General features: G+C 38.2%; 2 protein-coding genes across 2 annotated transcripts in view; one reads left to right on the top strand and one right to left on the bottom strand.

The window, feature by feature from the left end:
• Positions 1–3,133: 3,133 nt before the first annotated feature.
• On the top strand, positions 3,134–8,964 carry LOC127421820 (protein adenylyltransferase FICD). The gene is made up of 4 exons (XM_051664970.1): positions 3,134–3,223; positions 3,657–3,745; positions 3,838–4,174; positions 6,823–8,964. Exons 3-4 carry the CDS (start codon positions 3,904–3,906, stop codon positions 7,899–7,901), a joined length of 1,350 nt encoding a protein of 449 aa, XP_051520930.1. The 5' UTR covers positions 3,134–3,223; positions 3,657–3,745; positions 3,838–3,903; the 3' UTR covers positions 7,902–8,964.
• Positions 8,965–9,134: 170 nt separating this feature from the next.
• Positions 9,135–19,892, bottom strand: part of LOC127421816 (squamous cell carcinoma antigen recognized by T-cells 3) — a 34,144-nt gene continuing 23,386 nt past the window's right edge. The window contains exons 9-19 of the mRNA XM_051664956.1: positions 19,231–19,338; positions 18,966–19,043; positions 18,671–18,729; positions 18,445–18,554; positions 15,375–15,487; positions 15,214–15,290; positions 14,795–14,960; positions 12,837–13,303; positions 12,533–12,685; positions 11,456–11,643; positions 9,135–11,139 (exon numbers count right to left, since the gene is read on the bottom strand). Of these exons, the coding sequence (XP_051520916.1) occupies positions 10,929–11,139; positions 11,456–11,643; positions 12,533–12,685; positions 12,837–13,303; positions 14,795–14,960; positions 15,214–15,290; positions 15,375–15,487; positions 18,445–18,554; positions 18,671–18,729; positions 18,966–19,043; positions 19,231–19,338 (1,730 nt within the window). The 3' untranslated portion in view covers positions 9,135–10,928. The remainder of the gene's footprint in view (positions 11,140–11,455; positions 11,644–12,532; positions 12,686–12,836; positions 13,304–14,794; positions 14,961–15,213; positions 15,291–15,374; positions 15,488–18,444; positions 18,555–18,670; positions 18,730–18,965; positions 19,044–19,230; positions 19,339–19,892) is intronic.

Here is a 19,892-nt window from a genome sequence, read left to right as displayed (position 1 = left end):
TACTGAGGTAGGTGCTCCGCATGTGCTGGTTCCCCCGAAGGCAACCCCATGTGATATTTTCTGCAAAATCATTTCCCTGTCGGTAAACTACGTCTTTCTTGGGCAGGGGCCCCTCTGCCCCCGGTCGCCATGCTTTGTAGAAACTCCTCCCCCTTTGGGTAGGACCTACCATGGGACCTCTCCACATGACATACTTCCATCAAGACAGTAAAGACCATGCGACATATTTCCACTCAAAATACCCCCCCCCCCCTTTTGGGTGAGGTGTGGTCTCCGCGGTGTCTTCCCCTTGGGAGTGACACCCCCCCGACGTTGACACTTAGGGCTCCCAGTCAGTTAACAAATTCCACTCTTTTTGGGGAGAAAAGAGAAGGAAAAGAAGCCTCGGCTGGGCTAGCCTGTCCACCTATTCTTTGGGCAGTCGACTTGTTCCTGAAGGACTGTTCAATGCTCATAAAGAACGTTGGGGGAGGTTACATGATGGCCTGGTGCGCTGGCTACGAGGCACACAGCAGTCTGCCCATCACACACCGCCACTTCACGTAACACAGTTCAGTTAGTTGTGGCATTTTGTATAGGGACCCCTAGTGTCACTACATCGACACAACGTCGAGTGAGTGACAGATAGGGAACGTCATGGTTACTTTCGTAACCTCCGTTCCCTGATGGAGGGAACGAGATGTTTTGTCCCTCTTGCCACAACGCTGAACTACCTGCTGAAATGGCCGGGACCTTATCTCGGCTCCTCAGCACAAAACCTGAATGAGTGGTTGCATACCATCTCCTTTAATACCGGTATGTCCGAGGGAGTGGCATGCAAATTCCACTCGCCAATTCTCATTGGCCTTTTAAAAAAAAAGTTCAGAGGTGTTTGGGGCTCCCAAGAGTGACCCCTAGTGTCACTACATCGACACAGCGTCTCGTTCCCTCCATCAGGGAATGGAGGTTACGAAAGTAACCATGACATTTTGTATAGTCTCATTTCTTTGTGCATTGTCTTGTCTTCAGTGATAACCCCACCCTCTGGTTTGCCTTGTTACCTGTTTGATTATTAGTTCATTAGTTTCACCTGCCTTCCTCATTTGCCTCCTGATTTCTCTCCCTTTTTTTCCCAGTTTGTTTGTGGGATGTTGTTTATGTCCCCTGTTTGGTCTCTGTCGGTCGTGGTCCTGTCCAGATGGATTTCTGTTGGTTCCCCATTCCAGCCCAGCCCATCATTATGTTGTCGCCCTGGACTGTGTTTGATTTTCCCCTCCGAGGTAGTTGCCTCCTGCGTTTAGGTCCTTCACTCACTCCAAACATGACAGAACGAACTGGCCATTACTGGACCCAGTGGAGGCAATGGGCATTTTTCTTTTCCCAGCTCTTGTCCACCAAGAGTCAATCTCCCAGAACACCACCCACAATGACAGTTCTCTGACCCATTCTTGGAGCGGTCGATCCATCAGAGAATATGCTCGAGCTCGCCAATGAGGCCTTTAGGTGCTGTTATTGGTGAGATTCTTTTAAAACACCTTTTTCTGACTGGCTTGGACAAACCGGTCAGGGCTGAGGAGCTGTGTGAAGTCTTTTGCTGGCCTTTTTGGGATTTGGTGGACCACTTCTGTTGGCTGGCAGAGATGGAACTTCTACTCCAGGGGTGGAACTCCAAATCCCAAGACCCCTCTCAGCCGGTTCCCTGTCATCCTTCTGGCTCTTCCTGGGCTTCACGTCACCGTAGGAGGGAGCTGGCTGCTGACGGCCAGGAGGCGGAGGGGCCCGCTGCTGACCACCAGGAAGTGGATGCCATTACCGCAGCAGTGCTTCGCACCACCCGGAAGAGGAGGAGAAGGGCCCCTACACTTCAGCCCCTGCCACCGGCCACGGAGGCCGTTCCCCTGCTGCCACCAGCGTCCACGTTCCCCTGTCACTGCCTGTGCTCCCGACCACGGAGGTTGTTCCTCTGTCACTGCCAGTGCCTATGGCCGCAGAGGCTGTTTTCCTGTTGCCTCACCTCGTTCCCGTCCTGGAGCCACCTGTCCAGTCTCCAGTGCCCGCCGCCCTGCCTGACCTCATCCCTGTCCTCAAGCCTCCTCTCAGGCTGTCGGACCCCGCCCCCTTCCTGGACCCTCCTCTCAGGCCGCTTGACCCCACCCCCTTCCTGGAACCTTTTCTCAGGCCACCTGACTCTGTCCCCTACTTTGAGCCACCTCCCAGGCTGCCGGACCCCGTCAAGCTTCCCCCTCCTCCTGTTTTTTTTTTTTTTTTTTTCTAGTTTTTGGTGATGTCTGGTATCTGTCCCCTTGAGAGTACTCTCAGGGTTCTGCCCTTAGTTTTGGGGGTTTCCCATTTTGTATTGCATGATTCCTGTGTTTTTTTATTTAATTTTTTTTATTAATTTTTGGTTTTATACATTATAAGGAGAAGAGTCAGATGTTTATTTAATCAATCTTGTCTTGCTTTTGGATAAATATTTTATATACAAGTGTAAATTTAGTAAGAGTAAGCCTTGTTTTAATCGTTTTCTTATGGACTTAAAACTTTACATTTAATTTCAAACTCTTCTTATAAGAAAGCTGTGAAGACAGTAAACCTTTTCAAAAGACACAATCCTTTCTCCCTCCCTGGCATGGTACATTGTCATTTTGTATTTTTATTTTGTTTACTAAAAATAAGGGGAAAAAACATATCGGTATGTGATATCAAATTATGAACAAATGTCTTAGATGCGTGTACAATCTAAAAAAAAAAAAAAAAAAAAAACAAACAAACAAAAAAAAAACATTTCAAGTGGAATAATCCTGAGCCAATAAGGCCATCTAGTGTTTACACTGGCAAGATACAGTCTAGAATTCTGTGTATAATATCTCACGCTAATTTCATTAATATTCGATACATATAATGTACAATAACATTATAATCAGATTAGTGTAAATAACCCATTTACACATTGACACAAAGCACAAAACAAGAAAACGTGTACGTTTTCCAGAGGGCGGATCCAATAACCGAATTGACCAATCATGAAGTTCTACGATCTGGAAAATGTGTTGCTGAACGAGGGTGTGTGGCAAATATCTGACCAATCACTGAGCACATACAAAGTGAAACTAACCAATCGGCTTTACTTTTACAAGCAGGCAACATCCGTTTCGCGGAAGTTGACGTTTCTAAAGTCAGGGTAAATATTCCTTTACCTTTCCCGTTATTTATGGTCCCATTAAAACATCATCTGACAAATAAGGTAGGTCTGAACATTTGTGGATTGTTTTTCAGATAATAAAGGAAGTAATGAGCTGCCGGTTTTGGGAAAGATATTCGATTATATAGCTGAATTAATGTGTATTGTCATGACAGAAGAGCTACTGTTCTAAATTATGTAAATTATGTTTTGGAATTTACCATCAGGTGTCCTGAATAATTCACTGTTCTTGTTAAAAAGCATAAGTATAGAAAATAGGTCTAGAGACTGTCCATAATTATCTCTCTGATAGCTGAAGAAACGTATTGCACTTCAATATTACACGTTTTAACTTAAGTCCCAAATAAATAAATGAGAGAAATAATACATTTCTAAAAGTTGTTAGGTGTTGAGGTGTTTGTAAGTGTATGAACTGCTAGGTTTGTGATTTGTACTGCTAACCAGAAAATACTTTGCTTACATGTTGTGTTACAAGAAGGCTAAGGAACATTCAGGTCAAAACAAACAAACAATTGAATCTTACAAGCTTTCAGACTGTCAAATTCTTACCTGACAGAATTAATGGTATGCCTGATCATCTCTTGTCTCACATTACAGACTGTATGGATGACAAACTTTTCATTATTTTATGTCATTCTTTTTCTCATTTCACCCAGGCTTTCAAAGCAGTCCCAAGCTAGAATGTCAGACATGTGGCCTGAGACATCTGGATTCCTGGATTGATGGCAGCTTTTGCAGTATTGCGTTATGCCAGCAGCAGTCCTCTGCTCTGGGGCTGGGGACCCATTCTGTTTGCTGTCCTGGGCTCTGTGTTTGTTCTACTGTTGCCTTTAGCAGGCATAGAAGAGCAATGCTGTGCCACACTGAAGGGTCTAGCCCTTTTCCGCTGCCAGCTGTGGGGGGGTGTTCAGCGGCCCACAGTGCACACCACTAGCTTGACAGTCCCATTCACAGCGCTGGACCTCCTGCCACAAAGAGTCAAGCCTAGTAAAGGTTAGGGATGTGACATTCATCTAACAACTGACTAGTCGATTAGTGGGGTAGACTACTAACATTCATATTTTTAGTGGTGGTGGTTTTAATGCGAGACCCAATTCTCAAATGAATTGAGACTTCTTAGAGAGCATATTTGCATGATGGTAGCTTGCTGTGCTTAACAGTGAATAACAGTCAGCACAGTTAAATCCTCTGTGAGAAGTTTCGTCTCTTTAATGCTTTAGGTTCAGTCTTTTTATTCACTGTTACAGCAAAGTGCTGCATAAACAATACAATTCAAGACGAGCACTGTCAGACTTTAAATCCTCTGCTGTGAGTAATATTCCCATATTTGTGAGGTGTTGTAGAGAGATTAAAATCTTTTGCTGATTCTGTCTTACACTGCTTGAATAAATAGTTGTAGTAAAAAGGATTTAAACTGCTTGATGTCGTGAACTAGATATGTACTCTCAATATTATCTTGCAGTTCTGCCCTATTGAATTCGCAGAGGAACGCCCTGAAGCACTCCAATAGATTGATGCACATAAGCAGTTTTATGCTGCTCTGTATTGGAGACTTTTTTTAAATTTCTTAATTTGATAGTTTTGTACAATAAGTTATTTAGCCTGTTTATTTGTTGAATAGCTGTTAGGCACCATGTTGAAGTGCTGCACTTTACTTATGGTTAGGTTTAGGGTTTGGGTTAGAGCATATGGGTAATAAAATATGCATTCTTCTTCATTGTATTATGTGCATCATTGTATATGGAATACACTCTATCACTTCATTAGGAACATTATGGTCCTAATAAAGTGCCAGACGTGGTCTTCTGCTGTTGTAGTCCATTCATCTCAAGGTTTGACATGTTGTGCATTCTGAGATACTATTCTGGTCACTACAATTGTACAGAGTGGTCATCTGAGTTACCATAGCCTTTCTGTAAGCTTGAACCAGTCTGGCCATTCACTGTTGACCTCTCTCATCAACAAGGCGTTTCCGTACGCAGAATTGCCGATGTTTTTTGTTTTTGGCACCATTCTAAGTAAACTCTGGGGCAGGGCTATTCAACTTCATTGACAAATCGGCCAGATGGAAAAAATATTCGGGGCACGTGGGCCAAGCCAGGATATTTTGTTATCGAAAAGCTTCTATCTACAGATATTGTGTTATAGTAGGCCTATAATATTTGTTTATTATATAAATAAAACATCTGTGTTTTATAGCTTTTAATGTATTACATTTTTTTATCTTTAGAAATATTTCCATCTAGCAGGAAATTCTGGGAGGGAAAAATACGGGTAACTTGAGACCAAAAAAAAGTTCTTTCAAAATTCGTCCATTAAAGAAAGAGAAAATCAGACTGATACTAAAAACGTTTGACTTTTCAAATTTCATCATGATTTTACACCTTTAATCTTCCCCTTCTGTTAAAATGATGGATAATGATTATTTGTAGTGCAATGTCTAAAAGCCTCTAAAAACACTGTGCACATGCATGAGACACTAAAAACATCAAGACAGGGTGCAACTTCTGTTTAGTGCAAGTTTGCATAGAAAAACAATTAAAAAACAGTATGAACAGACACAAAACGTGTTCGATGTAAACAGCCCCCTAGACAACTGACAACCTCACATGGGCCACTGAAAATTTCAGATGGGCCGGATTTGGCCTGCGGACCGCCAGTTGAATAGGGCTGCTCTAGAGACTGTTGTGTGTGAAAATCCCAGGAGATCAGCAGTTACAGAAATACTCAAACCAGCCCATCTGGCACCAACAATCATGCCACAGTCGAAATCACTGAGACCAAATTTTTCCCCTTTCTGTTGGTGAACATTAACTGAAGCTCCTGACCCGTGTGTGCATGATTTTATGCATTGCACTTCTGCCACACGATTGGCCGATTAGATAATCGCACGAATAAGTAGGTGTACAGGTGTTGCTAATAAAGTGCTCGGTGAGTGTATCCTTTGAAAAGGAGTCTGATCAGGGTCATTTGAACATAACAGAGTCAATTATAAAACATTTTTGAGCGATGTATCCCTTTAAAGTCAACATGAAATCAAAATTGAAAATATTTACTTTCTTACTGTACTTTCCTGGCCTTACTGTGCGCAATTCAAAGCACAATGTTATTCTAAAATAAATAAAGTTATGTCTTTTGAATCTTTTATTAAAAATTAATAACTTCACCCATCTATAAAACGACTTTTCATTTTCAGCTGACGTCACAAATCCCTCTTTTAAAATAAATGGGTAAAGATGCCCCCCCTAATGAATTCCTCTGTTTAGGCCTAATGATACATATTATTGTAAAAAGTATCGATGTTGATTCAATTTCATTGGTACGAATTAATAAATAATATGTTAATTGATTGAATTCAAATATTTGACATAAAAGGATGACATTTAATATTTTTTTATTTAGTATTAAAAAAAATGTGCTACAAAAGGTATAAAATGACCCTTAAAATCAAATCCAGAGGACAAATATTGCCTCTTATTGGATGTCAATTCTGTCATAAATCCAGATTAAATAGATGTAGCATGATTACTATGAAAAAAAATGGAAAACGGAACATCCTTTGGAGTGTTACTGAGCATTTATTATGAATCTCTTAGCTTGAATATCATGTTGTTTAACACTGGCCATCTGTTCATTGACAGAGACTAAATTGGAGGCAAAGGCGTCTCTTCAACAGGCTCTGGAGATGAAGAAACAGGGGAAGAGGGAGAAAGCTCATAAGCTACTCGTCCACGCACTCAACATGAACCCAGAATTTGTGGAGGCACTCACTGAGCTGGGAACTATTCTGGAGGAGGAAAAGGACGTTGTTCAAGCAGACCACCTTTACACCAAAGCCCTTGCCATCTCGCCTTGTAACGAGAAGGCACTGGTGAGTAGAGACCGCACGTTGCCCTTAGTTGAGGAAATAGACCGACGGCACTTCGGGATTATAGATGGAAAGGTGCGCCGTCTCATGTCTATCCCCAAGGGTAACTCCGCTTTGCGTCGAGTAATGGAAGAGACCTACTACCATCATATTTACCATACAGTAGCCATCGAAGGCAACACACTCACTCTGTCTGAAATTCGGCATATTATTGAGACTAGATATGCCGTACCAGGTAAGAGTCTTCAAGAACAGAATGAGGCTATTGGTGTCGATGTAGCCATGAAGTACATCAACACCACTCTGCTGTCCCGGGCTCGGGCAATCACTGTCAATGACATCTTAGAAATACATCTGCGTGTTCTAGGCTACGCCGATCCCGTTGAAGCCGGACGATTCCGAACTAGCCAGGTTTTTGTGGGACATCATATCCCACCACATCCACAGGATCTGGACAAACACATGCAGGAGCTGGTGCAGTGGTTGAACTCAGAGGAGGCACTGCATCTTCACCCTGTAGAGTTTGCAGCTTTGGCACACTATAAACTGGTTTACGTGCATCCATTTGTGGATGGCAATGGACGGACTTCCCGTCTGCTGATGAATTTAATACTAATGCAAGCTAGTTATCCACCAATCACGATTCGGAAAGAACAGAGGGCAGAGTATTATGCTGTTCTAGATACAGCCAATGAGGGCGATGTTAGGCCCTTTATTAGATTTATTGCAAAATGCACAGAAATTACCCTTGATACTCTATTAATAGCCACAACGGAGCATGCAGTTGGGCTCCCTGATGCTAGCAGTCATGCCTGTCGTGACTGTAAACAGACCATACCTGTGCATAGCTGAGGAGGAAGGGAACAAGCCCGCACACACAAACATGTAGTTCAGTTGTCATATGGACCACTCAGCCACCATAATGAATCACTGTTTAACCCTATACTGCTAGCATCTGCCCGACGCAGACAAATGGGTATGCATTTTAATGTGCTTTTTGTGATATGCATTTAATATGTATCCACATTTGTTACAGATTCTGTGTTTGTAATTGAGTTTGATATGGTGTGTTCATGTTACTCCCTCAAATTTATTTTGTTGTGCATTTGAAATTAAAGGAAAGGTTTTACAAAAATTCACACTCTAAGAGTACTTGGTGTGAACAAACCTGGAGCTGTGCAAGAAGTATGATGAGGTTAAAACAATGAATTAACAGTATGTAGGACAGATTCTGAGGTCATGCCTCATTTATAGCAACTAAAGCCTGCTTGCTTGTTTCTTTTGAAATTTAGCTTCTTTATTTGTTATAATGTAGCATGCATAAACTCTGTCTACTGGGAAAAAATGACCTAAAATGAGGCCATGCAAACCATGCATGTTTAGTGTTTATATTTTGTGTGCATAAGTGCATCTTTTAATTTCTCTAGTGGCAAGCTTTGCTAAAGGCAGATATCTCTAAAATGCATAAATCAGGCTTGGATTAACTTCCTATTAAACTATGATTGGGAAAAGTACTAACAAGTATTTGTGAAGTACTTTAAGATTGGTTTTTAGGAAATAAATTCCCAATTTAATTTCCATTTAATTCAGTTTGGCATTTTGCCATTGCATAGAACATTATCTCAGATTTTTATTTTCTTTTTTAATAAGGGATATAATTTAAGTGATCTAAAAAGGGTGATGTAACTCAAGTAAATTCTCTATAAATTATTTAACAGATTTCTTTTTTGGAATCTGTCTTATTGATTACTGGTAGTATTCAAGTATCTTAAATAGCCTTAAGGATTTATATATATATATATGTTATTGTACATTTTTGTGTGCCTCATCTTTTGGCCACTAAGAAGCACTTTAGTTTGATTTATTTAAACATTGCTTTATTTTACTGTAATAAATTATTGAACATCTCAATTCATTCTAGTATTTGGTGGATTTTTGTAGTAATGTCCTGTTGTCTCTTTATGTATATGAAATGGATGGCCAAAAGTGACCAAACCAATCCATTTAAGACTATTTAAAACATAGGTCAAAAGTTCTTTAATGTTAGATTGACCTGAGAAAGACTAAAATATTACACAAGACGAATGTGTTTGACAACCACATGCATTTAATTGCTTCACTTAAACCATTTAGGCCAGAAAAGGAGAAATAAAACAGTATGACTACATATAATATGTTCAACACAGGAAATACAATAGATACATTACTGTAAATTATTATAAGATTTGCTTAAAGATGACAGAGACAATGGTTTGGTAAATAAAAATGACAGATCTATGATAGGTCAAATAATAATTTTTAAAAAAATCAATAAAACAAAGTGCACACTTCATGTGTATACTATGTTTTAATTTTTTGTTTTTGTTTTTAATGTTGAACAAGACATTGCAACATCACATTTTTATTTTCTCAATCACTACTTTAGGCCACTGTGGTGTTAAAACGCAAATATATAGAGCTACTGTTTCAATTTTAGTTCAAAATATACAAATGCTTTACAAAACTATGGCCAACCACTGAAGGGTGTGAACAAGAAACAAATGCACAATCAAAAGAACAATGCAGGTGGGCAATGCGAACAAGAAACCATCACTTAACCAAAAGATGCAGAATGGAAATTTCTAGTGTAGGACAGTAAGGACACTGTAAAGTTCAAAAACTAAAAATATTGTCACAATGTTTAATAGTGGATGTAGTACAGTCCATCATACCCATCAAAGCCAGTAATTAATACTAATATTCAGGACATTTAGAATAATCTATGATATATTGTGTATATACAATACAGTATAGATGGGTTCACATACAGGTTAACTCATAGTGGAAGGTTTTAGCGATATACAGCTGCTAAGATTCTTCAACTTCAAGGGAACAGTTCCACAGCTGCTGTAAGACAACAACTGTGCTTCTCCGCCAGTTCTTAAACTCAGAATATTACATTAGCATGTGGGTTTTGAACTGTGAAATTTAAAGTTCTAGATTCTCAACGGTCTGTATAGTCGGTTAAATCAGTCTTGTCTGTGGAGCACAAGCTTCAGCCTTCAGCCCGTTATTGAGCACACAAGGCAAGGCAGGTTTACAAGCTGTCAGCAATTAAATAAACATGAGATTCAAGGGTGGTGCTTGGAGAAAATACATATAAAATGTAAGACAAAACTCAACCTCTGTAAATAGAACGGACTAATCTCAACAGGACAGTGAACATCTTCCAGTTAAAGCACTGTAGTCTAATAAACAAAAGTGAATCCCGTAGCCACATGTATTGTTGGTAAGATGCTGGATTTTAATTGCTGACAAGATCATCTGTTACTCCATTTCGTCTTCAAGCTCTATGAAGACATTACAGAAGTTGGTTGAAAATCTGCACATGCAAGACTGTTTTGGATGGCCGAGGTACTGCAAATAAATAATTTATACAACATGCAGTCCAACTAATACTACGTAAAATAAACTTTTTGATCTTTTTATTTATTTTTTTTGCCTTTGACAAGGCAGGTACACATCTACATATCAGCTGCCCAAAGGGGCCTAGAAAGAAATTAAGCTGTTAAGTGTTGAAACCCATTTATAATACATCATATCTTCATATTAAATGTTCTTGCATATACCTTTTAAAACAGCAGTTCACATCATTTAACAGCTTGTTAAAAAAATACTGACAATATCTGAAATCTGCACTCATCCCTTTCTTTATTACCAAGCAAAAAAGAAGAAAAGAAAAACAAAAACTTGCATCTCTATGGATGTGTTAAAATATTTTTAATATGTATTTGGGGTGGTCACATTTGTACAGAAAGTAGGCTAAATTAAAATGCTGTTTGACACAGCATGGCTTTCTGTCAGAAGGCAGGTATTCTTCGTGTTATTCTGCATACTATTTCACTTTTTGAGGAGCATTCTGGCAAAGTCCTCATTGGACAGGGACTTGGTTTGCGTATCCAGGCTCGTGGTTCCAGGTCCTTCACACACTCCATCTGTCACTGTGCTGTTTGATGCAGAAACGGTCCCATTCTCTGCTTTGGCAGCTGGAGTGCTCTGCCGGTACAGAGAGCGTGGCAGCAGAGAGATCTGAGTGCGTCCTTTTCCCCTTCTGAAAATAAAATGAAAACATGTAAGGAAATGTATTCCTTTAGTTATAAAAAGCCAAATTGCTGTTACAGTTTAAACAGTTCTACATAACATAGATCTTTACAGCAAGTAAAATAAAAAAGAACTGTGGTTGGCTGCTTTCCATGTCAGTCAGTCTAAATGAAAGTAGGTGGTTCTTGGACCAGTGGAACACTTTACGCTAAGTGTCTGGCTATGCGAAACTACATGATACATAAAACTTGGTGCTAAGGATTATAGTAAATGAACCTGCCAGGATGGAATATCTGAGCAGCTAATCTGGTGTATCAAGTACTTACGCTCCCTGAGGTTGCCTTGGCATCGCTCCCCCCAGGACTCGACTGGGCATTGCTTTATCTTCCATCTTCCTGCTCGGGGGGTTGCTAATGGCAACAGAGAGTGTGAAGTTCTCAAGCATGGTGCCGTCCATCTTTAGCACAGCCTGTGAGGCCTGTGTCTCGTTCTCAAATTCCACATATGCCAAACCCTACAACACATACATTAGTCAGAAGAGTCAACATTCGCTTCACTAAAATTTTATTTTTATTTTTTAAAAGAAGTTGTAACTGAATTTGAAATTGTAAATAACATTTAGTTGTATCGCATCAAAATTGACCTGAAAAAACCCTACAATATCCTCATGCGACCCCACGTCCACATGCGTGGACATTGTATTTTGGCTTCACTATATACAACGCATAATTACATTTCATTTAAACCAACTGATCTCAATTCAGGAGACTCTGTGCTATCAGTAAAGGGTTAAACTTTCGACATACGGAGTCGTGTGGCAAAACAACATGGTGCCGATCACAGCAGAGTTTGTCTTTGTGAGTAACAAAAGATCAGGGTCTCTAGTTTCATCCAATTTGCCATTTTTAGCAATCTGAGCAATTTATCTTGAAACGCCACGCTGTTAAACATAATGATCACGTACGTGGACTGTATGCTCATTTTTATTTACAATATCCTATATTCACTGTGCATTATCACATTGAGATGTAGTATATGTCTGTAATGTCTCAAAAACATGAGTAACCAACACTCCTGGAAACAAAATAAACAATTTGATGAAAAAAAACACCTGAATTTCTATAGCTTGGAATTATTTAGAATGTCACAAATTAGTCCCGCTGTCCCCATATGTGGACATACATTTTTAGAAAAACGATTTGGTCTAAAAATTCTCTCTTTTATTTTTTTTTACATGTTTCTTAGGGGCTACTAGTAACAAAACAAAAATGGCAATGGAAAATGCACACTCCAGTCTCAGGATATATCTAAATATATTAATCCCTTAGCCTGACGGAGCTGACCACATTGTCGAGGATACTTTACAATCGTCTTGTATATGTTTGTTGGTAAGAGATGCACACCTTAGGTTTGCCTGAACGGTTGGTGACTAGTCGGATGGCTCTGACCGTGCCGTGCTCCTTGCAGAGCTCCTCTAGTGTTTCTTTAGTGCAGGTGTACGGCAGGCCCGAGATAAAGATCTTGTGCTTCTCTATTGCTGTTTTGTATTTAAAGACCTGCCAGGAAGACACATTGTCATTACAAATTACACATCAAATACACTTTTAAAAAATCATTAAATTTTCAATGCTCATTCAAAGTAACAGAAACATCTAAATTATTTGGTAACATACAAATTTTATTAATAGGCCTAAACATTCTAGTTACCTTGAAATCCGGGTTCTTATTCTTGTCCACACAAGGTGACACAAACATGGGCCGCCCATCTACCTCCTGTCTGTCCAGCTTCAGTGCCTCAGGTACAGCCAGCCGGTCCTCAAACTGCACATAGCAATAACCTCGAAACACACCTTTTGCTGCAAAAACTGGCCGCACCTGTTGGACAGTCCCACAAACCTGAAACAATGTTCGCAGCTTGCCCTCAGGATCCTCCATGTTAAAGGCCAAGTTACTGACAAAGACACTATTTTCATCTTTTCGCTGCTCCTGTGACATATCTTGGGGTTGCTGTGCTGCTTCATTTACTCCCTGCTGGTGCTTGCGGAAACCAGGTGGCTCATTTTTACGTGGCGGTGGTGCTCGACGTACAAAAAGCCCACTTTCTGTCTCCATGAGCTCCTCCGTAGCCATGCTGCCAAAGTCCCCCTCACCTTTGAGCCTCTTAGATGGCAGCTCTGAAAACATTTTATATGTAAGAGGTCTCTGAACCAAAACATCAGCTTTACAAACTTGGGGCCATATTTTAAAATAGTCCAGCTACCCCATACACCCTCACTGAACATCTAAATACACAAAACATTTTTTATATTAGATTATATATCATAGTAGAACGTACACAAAAAATATTAAATGGAAATTTTGTAATTATATTCTCTCTTATGTTGTTAACCTATTTGACTTTCTTCAGTGTAACATAAAACGTTAATCTTTGAAAAATACCCAGGCCACTCTTTTCCATATAATGAAATGAAAACTCAGTTGAAGTACCATAAAAGTAGTCTATACAACTGCTATATTCTACAACATACCAGTGTTATTATAGTATTTTAATTTTTTTATGTAGTTTTTCTTTTTATATAATTATAAATGTTCATTTGAATTTCAGTTTTAATATTTTTCTTGTTTGTTTTTTGTAGTTTTTATTAAATACAAATATTTCTATTTAGTTATTTATTTTTATTTCAGTCATTTTCTTTTTATTTTTTTTAATAGGGATTGACTAATGTATTAAGTACTTCAGCTGACTGACAGAAATGGAATAAAACTCAAATTTATGGCACACAAGTTTGGTACTGTTAAACTTACCTAAATAGTTCATGTCTAACAGAAATAGTGTAATAATTATGAAAATATACAGATTTAACCATATTATTTTTTTGCACAGTATACAGAAGCAATGCAACATGCTCACTTCACTACTGAGATAAATGTATTTCTAATAAATGCCAACTAAGGAACAAATATAACATAGCAATATTAAATAAAGCAATTTCAAACAAACAAGGAGAAAAACAAAATGACCAATAATGGTCCTCAATCTCTACTTGTACTTTTGAGAATGCTATTTCCAATTTATTTTGAAATAATTTTGGTGCCACAGATAGTATTGCATGACAATGATGAATTTGCTTATTAGACTAACTGTGTTGAATTCAAAGTACTCCCACACGGCACTTGTTTGCTTTCTGCCAACCGCCATCACAACAGTATACCCCATTAAACACAGCTTGCACGTTTTGAAGACACAGAGTAGGTGTGGCGCCAAACACCTCCACCTATAGTTGTGGTGCTAGATATGACTGTTCAAAACTGCAGATAAATTCATATTGCTCCTTGAAATTCACAATTTTGGGGAAAAAAATGAAACAAAAACTAAAAATACTCAAACTAAATATAGTTGTATTTTTTTAATATATTTTATTTAGTTGTCATGGCAAGAATTTTTTGTTTTCGTAGCTTTTAAAAAATCTAATATTCGTATCATATTTTATTTTAGTTAGTTAGTTTTTGTTAAGGATAATAACCCTGCATCATACAAGTTTGAAACTAAATGAAGGTATGTAAATATCCACAATTTTAATTTTTAGGTGAACAATCCCTATAACTCTAAACTTAACACTATAAAACAAGATGTTTAAAGCTTGTTTTTTGCTCTCCAGACTTACCTGCATCCTCTCCCCATTCCTCTTCATACTCATCTTCAGCTTTTCGTTTATCCCCTGTTCTGTTTGCTTTCTGGCTCTTCTTTTGGGCTTTTTTATCTGCCTTGGCTTTTCTCCTGTGCTCGGATTTCTCCTCTTGTCTGGCTGCGAGAGCCTCTTTTTCAGCCACCTATGGAGAAACAGCGTTCAAATGGTTCAAAAACCACAATAAAACAAAATAACACCTAATTTCTACATAGTGGGCTTCCTCATTCCTGGCTGATGCTTTACACTAATATGCATATATGCTCGAATGCGGACACAGTCTACCATCTTCAGCATTTCATATTCCATTCATTTGAACACAGGATCTTTGAGCTCATAACAAAAATGAACACGGAAGTATGCCAGTTATAGAGGGTTAGTAAGGACTGTGTTCTTACTCTTGTTCTCTGTTCATTTACTCTGTTCAATTTTGTCTCAGTTTTCTGCACTGCAGTGTCCCAGTCTTCCAGAGAGCCTGTGTGGGACGACACCAGTTAGACACCCACACATGAACAGCAGAGTGAAGATTGTGGCCTTCTTTTCCATGAACTCAACTCACCCTCCACTCTTTCAAAGTTGAGCAGCACATCACACACATGCTCAGGGTAGTCTGATGTACACTGTACAGCTCTGTGGAGGGCCTTCCTGCAGTGAGCAGCATCTCCATATGACCTGTTGCACATAAACACACATAGGGTCAGAACAAGAGGTAGACCAATATATCAGTTTTACTGATTAATCAGTGCCGATAGTTGCTTTTTAGGAACTATCGGTTATCTGCAAAAATCTAAGCCAGTAGTTTTTTTTATTTTTACCATTTTTATTAGGGCTGGGTGATATATTGAATATTTACGATATTATCGCAATAATTTGGCTGACGATATAAAATTAAGCAATATCGTGAATATCGTGATGATTTTAATGTGCTTTTTATTTGGCCATTAAGTTTCATAAAAAGCGCATCAGTATACTAATTTTACTATCCTTCTGGGCAGCATAAATAATCAAAATAAAAACAAAACGGCAATATGGTCATATGTGATTTAAAAATAACAATGGGCTGCGACAAAAGCAAATAAACATGGTCTGTGTGTGCTTCAGAATGGTTGACAGGCTGTTCTGTGCACGCACTCGCGCGTGTTTTTACCGCTTTTAGAGCAGATCACATGAACTGTGAAAGAAATAAAGTACTGAATGTTCTAACATTCGGGCAATTCCAAACTTTAGTAACTGCTACAAATGATTATACAAATCTACAAAGTAGATAACAGAAAAGAAGTGGACAATAGCGCTTCACCAGATGCGGTGCATTGTAAACTACACACTGCACCATCGGTGTCAAAATAAAAGCTCCATGTAGAAGTGTCAAAATAAAAGTTCCAGGTGAAGGTGAAATAAATGGGAAAGAAATATTTAACTTTTAAATAAAACAAATCTAATCCTCAAAATAATAATAATTAAACATTATAATAATAAACTTGACTGGGTCCCACAGTAATCATTTTGTATCATGCAATATTCAACCAGATTTTCAAAAAAATAAGTGGAGTAGTTTTTGCACACCTTGTTCATTTAAAAAAAAAGTTTTTTGTAAAAATATATGAAGGTAAATAATGCTTTTTTAAAGCTACTATGTATCATTGTATATAAAATATCAAAAATGTTCCCAGACAGGAGACTTGAATAACACAGGATAACCTCCCCATACAATGCATCTGGAATTTGATTACATTTGGACTTTTGTAGCCTCTGTCTGGCCCCCCCATCACAAGAAAAAAAAAAAGAAAAGACTTCAGAACATGTAATATAGGCTACCAATTAAAAAAAACTATTGGCAGACTAACTGGCTTTCCTTCAACACATTATCGAATCAGCACAATCTAATCTGGGAGCATATCAATGACAATGATTAGATCTCATTCTCCCTTGTGTTCATTTAGTGCAAAACCGTCTAAAAAAATAGATTTTTATTTAATGCCTTTAAAATCTATTATTTCAGTGGTGGCTCAGCGGTTAAGGCTCTGGGTTACTGATCAGAAGGTCGGGGGTTCAAGCCCCAGCACCGCCAAGATGCCACTGTTGGGCCCTTGAGCAAGGCCCTTGACCCTATCTGCTCCAGGGGCGCCGTATCATGGCTGACCCTGCACTCTGACCCCAGCTTAGCTGGGATATGTGAAAAAAACAGAATTTCACCGTATATGTGCAAATGTATAATGTGTGATAAATAAATAAAATTAAAAATAAAAAAAAAAATTAAATATTGAATCTACTTAGCTACAATGGCTGTTTGCATGAAATTATGGTTCCTCTGATTAAAAAAAAATAATAATAATCACGTTTGAGCCATTTCAGAGCAAATACATAATTATCGAGATATAAAATATCGTCAATAGGCTATAATTCAAAATATAATTTTTGAAGCCCAGCCCTAATTTTTATTTGTGATTAACAACCACGTTAGAATTTGCTGTATCTAAATCTTTCGTTATTAATTATAATTATCCATATTTTTTATCCTCACTTCAATGCATATTTGTTATTCTGATTATATAATCGAGGGCATGCAAAGAATATATATGGAATGGAAATATGGAAATGTGCCCCGTCAGCACATACATCACATCTCCAACATCATATCTTGTGAATAATGATAAAACTTATTTCCTCTTTAAACCTCATATTGTGAAATATATATGTGTATATATACAAACCTTTTAACCTGGTGAATATAGGCTATAGAAAGCATTATTTGTTAAACACTCAAATAAAGAGCATTGTACTAAGCCTCCGTCATTTCAAACTAAGAGCCCCGTGTGTGTTTTGGGCTTGTCCATAGTTAAATGTCGCACATTCTGCACTTATCTTATTTTCTTATAACTATTGGGATTTTATTAATTTTGGACTCTTGTATGTCTGTGCCCATCATAGTAAAGAAAGACCTAGATTTCTTTTTTTTTTTTAATAAATTGAAATCTAATCTATTGGCCAATTAATCTGCACTATCTATCTGCACTTTTCCACCATCTTAGTTATCAGTATTGGCAAAATCCACTATCAGTCGACCTCTAGTCAGAACATCAGCAGCAGCTTGTCGCTTCAGCCTTTAGGTCAACATGAAATCAAAATTTACCGTATTTACTTAGTCTTGTTTAACAGCCCTATTATTAGTGCACTAAATAACACAAATGTTTTTTTTTTAAATCTTTCAATCAAACTCTTTCTGCCTCTGAAATGACCTTACTGCTGATATAACAAAGGCCGTTTGGGCAGAATAAATCAATATTAACCAATAATATCATATAGCCTAACATTTTTCACCCTTTTCACAATGGATAAAATCATGTCCTGTCCTAAATTATTTTCCACAGCATATTTTTTGTCATGCTGAATCTATAAAAGTTAAATGCATCATGAATGCCATTTCATGTTGTGACACTCAAACAGCTCACAGAACTACAACTCTTGTTCTAAAGACAACTGAAATCATTGAGTTTGTCAGTGTTGAGATATTGACACTAACGCTTCAGGCAGGTGTTTTTTTCAATGAGTCATATTACAAGTGTATGTACTATAAATATTTAGTTAGTGTCAGCACTGATTAATATCAATAGCAGATGAGAATTACTGACCTTTCCAGGTTGTAATATTCTAGCCACATGTTGGCATATTTAGCATTCCCTTTTGTCATGATGCTGTCCCACAGTTCACGGGCCTTCTGCATGTTCTTACAGTGTAAGGCCTGTTCAGGGCAATCAGACACAAGCAGCACTGTAACAACTGAACGCAGACTGTAATCAGCAGAATTACTTTAATTAATGGAGGATGGACAGATGCAATGGTGTAGTGTTTCCTCACCTCTATCCTCGCCCAGATCTGCATTATTGTGCAGGACAGATCTCCACTTTCACTGAACCCTGTGAGTGAGACAATAATTAAGTCTCTCTCTACTGCATATCCCGTGCTCTGTACCTCATATTAGGGCTGTGCGGTATACCATTAAAATTAAACACGATACCCTACTTAAAGATAGGCCTTATCTGCCTTTACATAACAGATTACAGATATAGAGGTACCAGAGCTGGTATTGTAACAAAGCCAAAATTCTGGCATTGTGCCAACCCTTCTTCCAATAACCAGACATGACACTTACTCTCTTCCACATCCTGTTTTAGGTAATCAAGGGAGCGTGTGAAAGCTGCCCGCAGCTCGTCCAACTCCCTGCTCCACTCTGTAATGATCAACAAATCCATCAATAATATATCAGCAGATGCACTGATCTGTTACCAGCTGTGACTAAGATGGACCAAACATTTAGATTATAAGTAGTAGGACAGAAGACTTCAGATTGCAAGAAAATATAACAGATCAGCAATAGGACAGAAAAGGCATCAAAGCATTTCAGAATATGGTCTTGCCTTTGCTGAAATCAACACGTCTCCTCAGGTAGTCCAGATAAGACTGCCAAATTTCTACATAATCAGTCGCCTGTATGAATCCTGCATTCAGGGCCTTTTCAAACACACCTAAGAATCAAAACAAAGTGTATTTATAGTAAGCCATAGTTGATGTTCAAATTCATGCTTACACATTTGTTCTATTCTAGCTAAATGCTTCTGCAGTTCTTAAACTGATTCCATATTTTCAATCAATTTTTTTGTACTCAACTAAAAAGTAACTTCAACATGTTTCAAATAACATGTTTTTATTATAATGCCAGGCAACTTAGAGTAATCAAAGTTCCATTCATTATAGGAAACATAGGTGTGCAAGAAAAATGCACAAAAAACAAAGCAAAAAATGCACCACACAGAAAGTTGTCAACAGTGTAACTGTAAAATAAATTAAAATCTAATTTATTTAAAACAACTTAGATGTTCAACAGTAAAGGTATAAAATAAGAAAACTGCAAAATGCAAAGTATTTTTTTTCTAAGCCAAGTCTAGAAAGTCATCAAGTTTATCTAGAAAGTACTTATTGTACATCAAACAATTTTATATATAATCATAAACCCCTGCAGACAGAGTCCAGACATTAGAACATTTTCAAGCTAGACAAGTTTTTTTTTCTTCCAGTTGAG

The sequence above is a fragment of the Myxocyprinus asiaticus genome, chromosome 3 (assembly GCF_019703515.2).
Source record: "Myxocyprinus asiaticus isolate MX2 ecotype Aquarium Trade chromosome 3, UBuf_Myxa_2, whole genome shotgun sequence".
Lineage (NCBI taxonomy): Eukaryota > Metazoa > Chordata > Actinopteri > Cypriniformes > Catostomidae > Myxocyprinus > Myxocyprinus asiaticus.
This window is presented reverse-complemented; position numbering and strand designations above follow the sequence as displayed.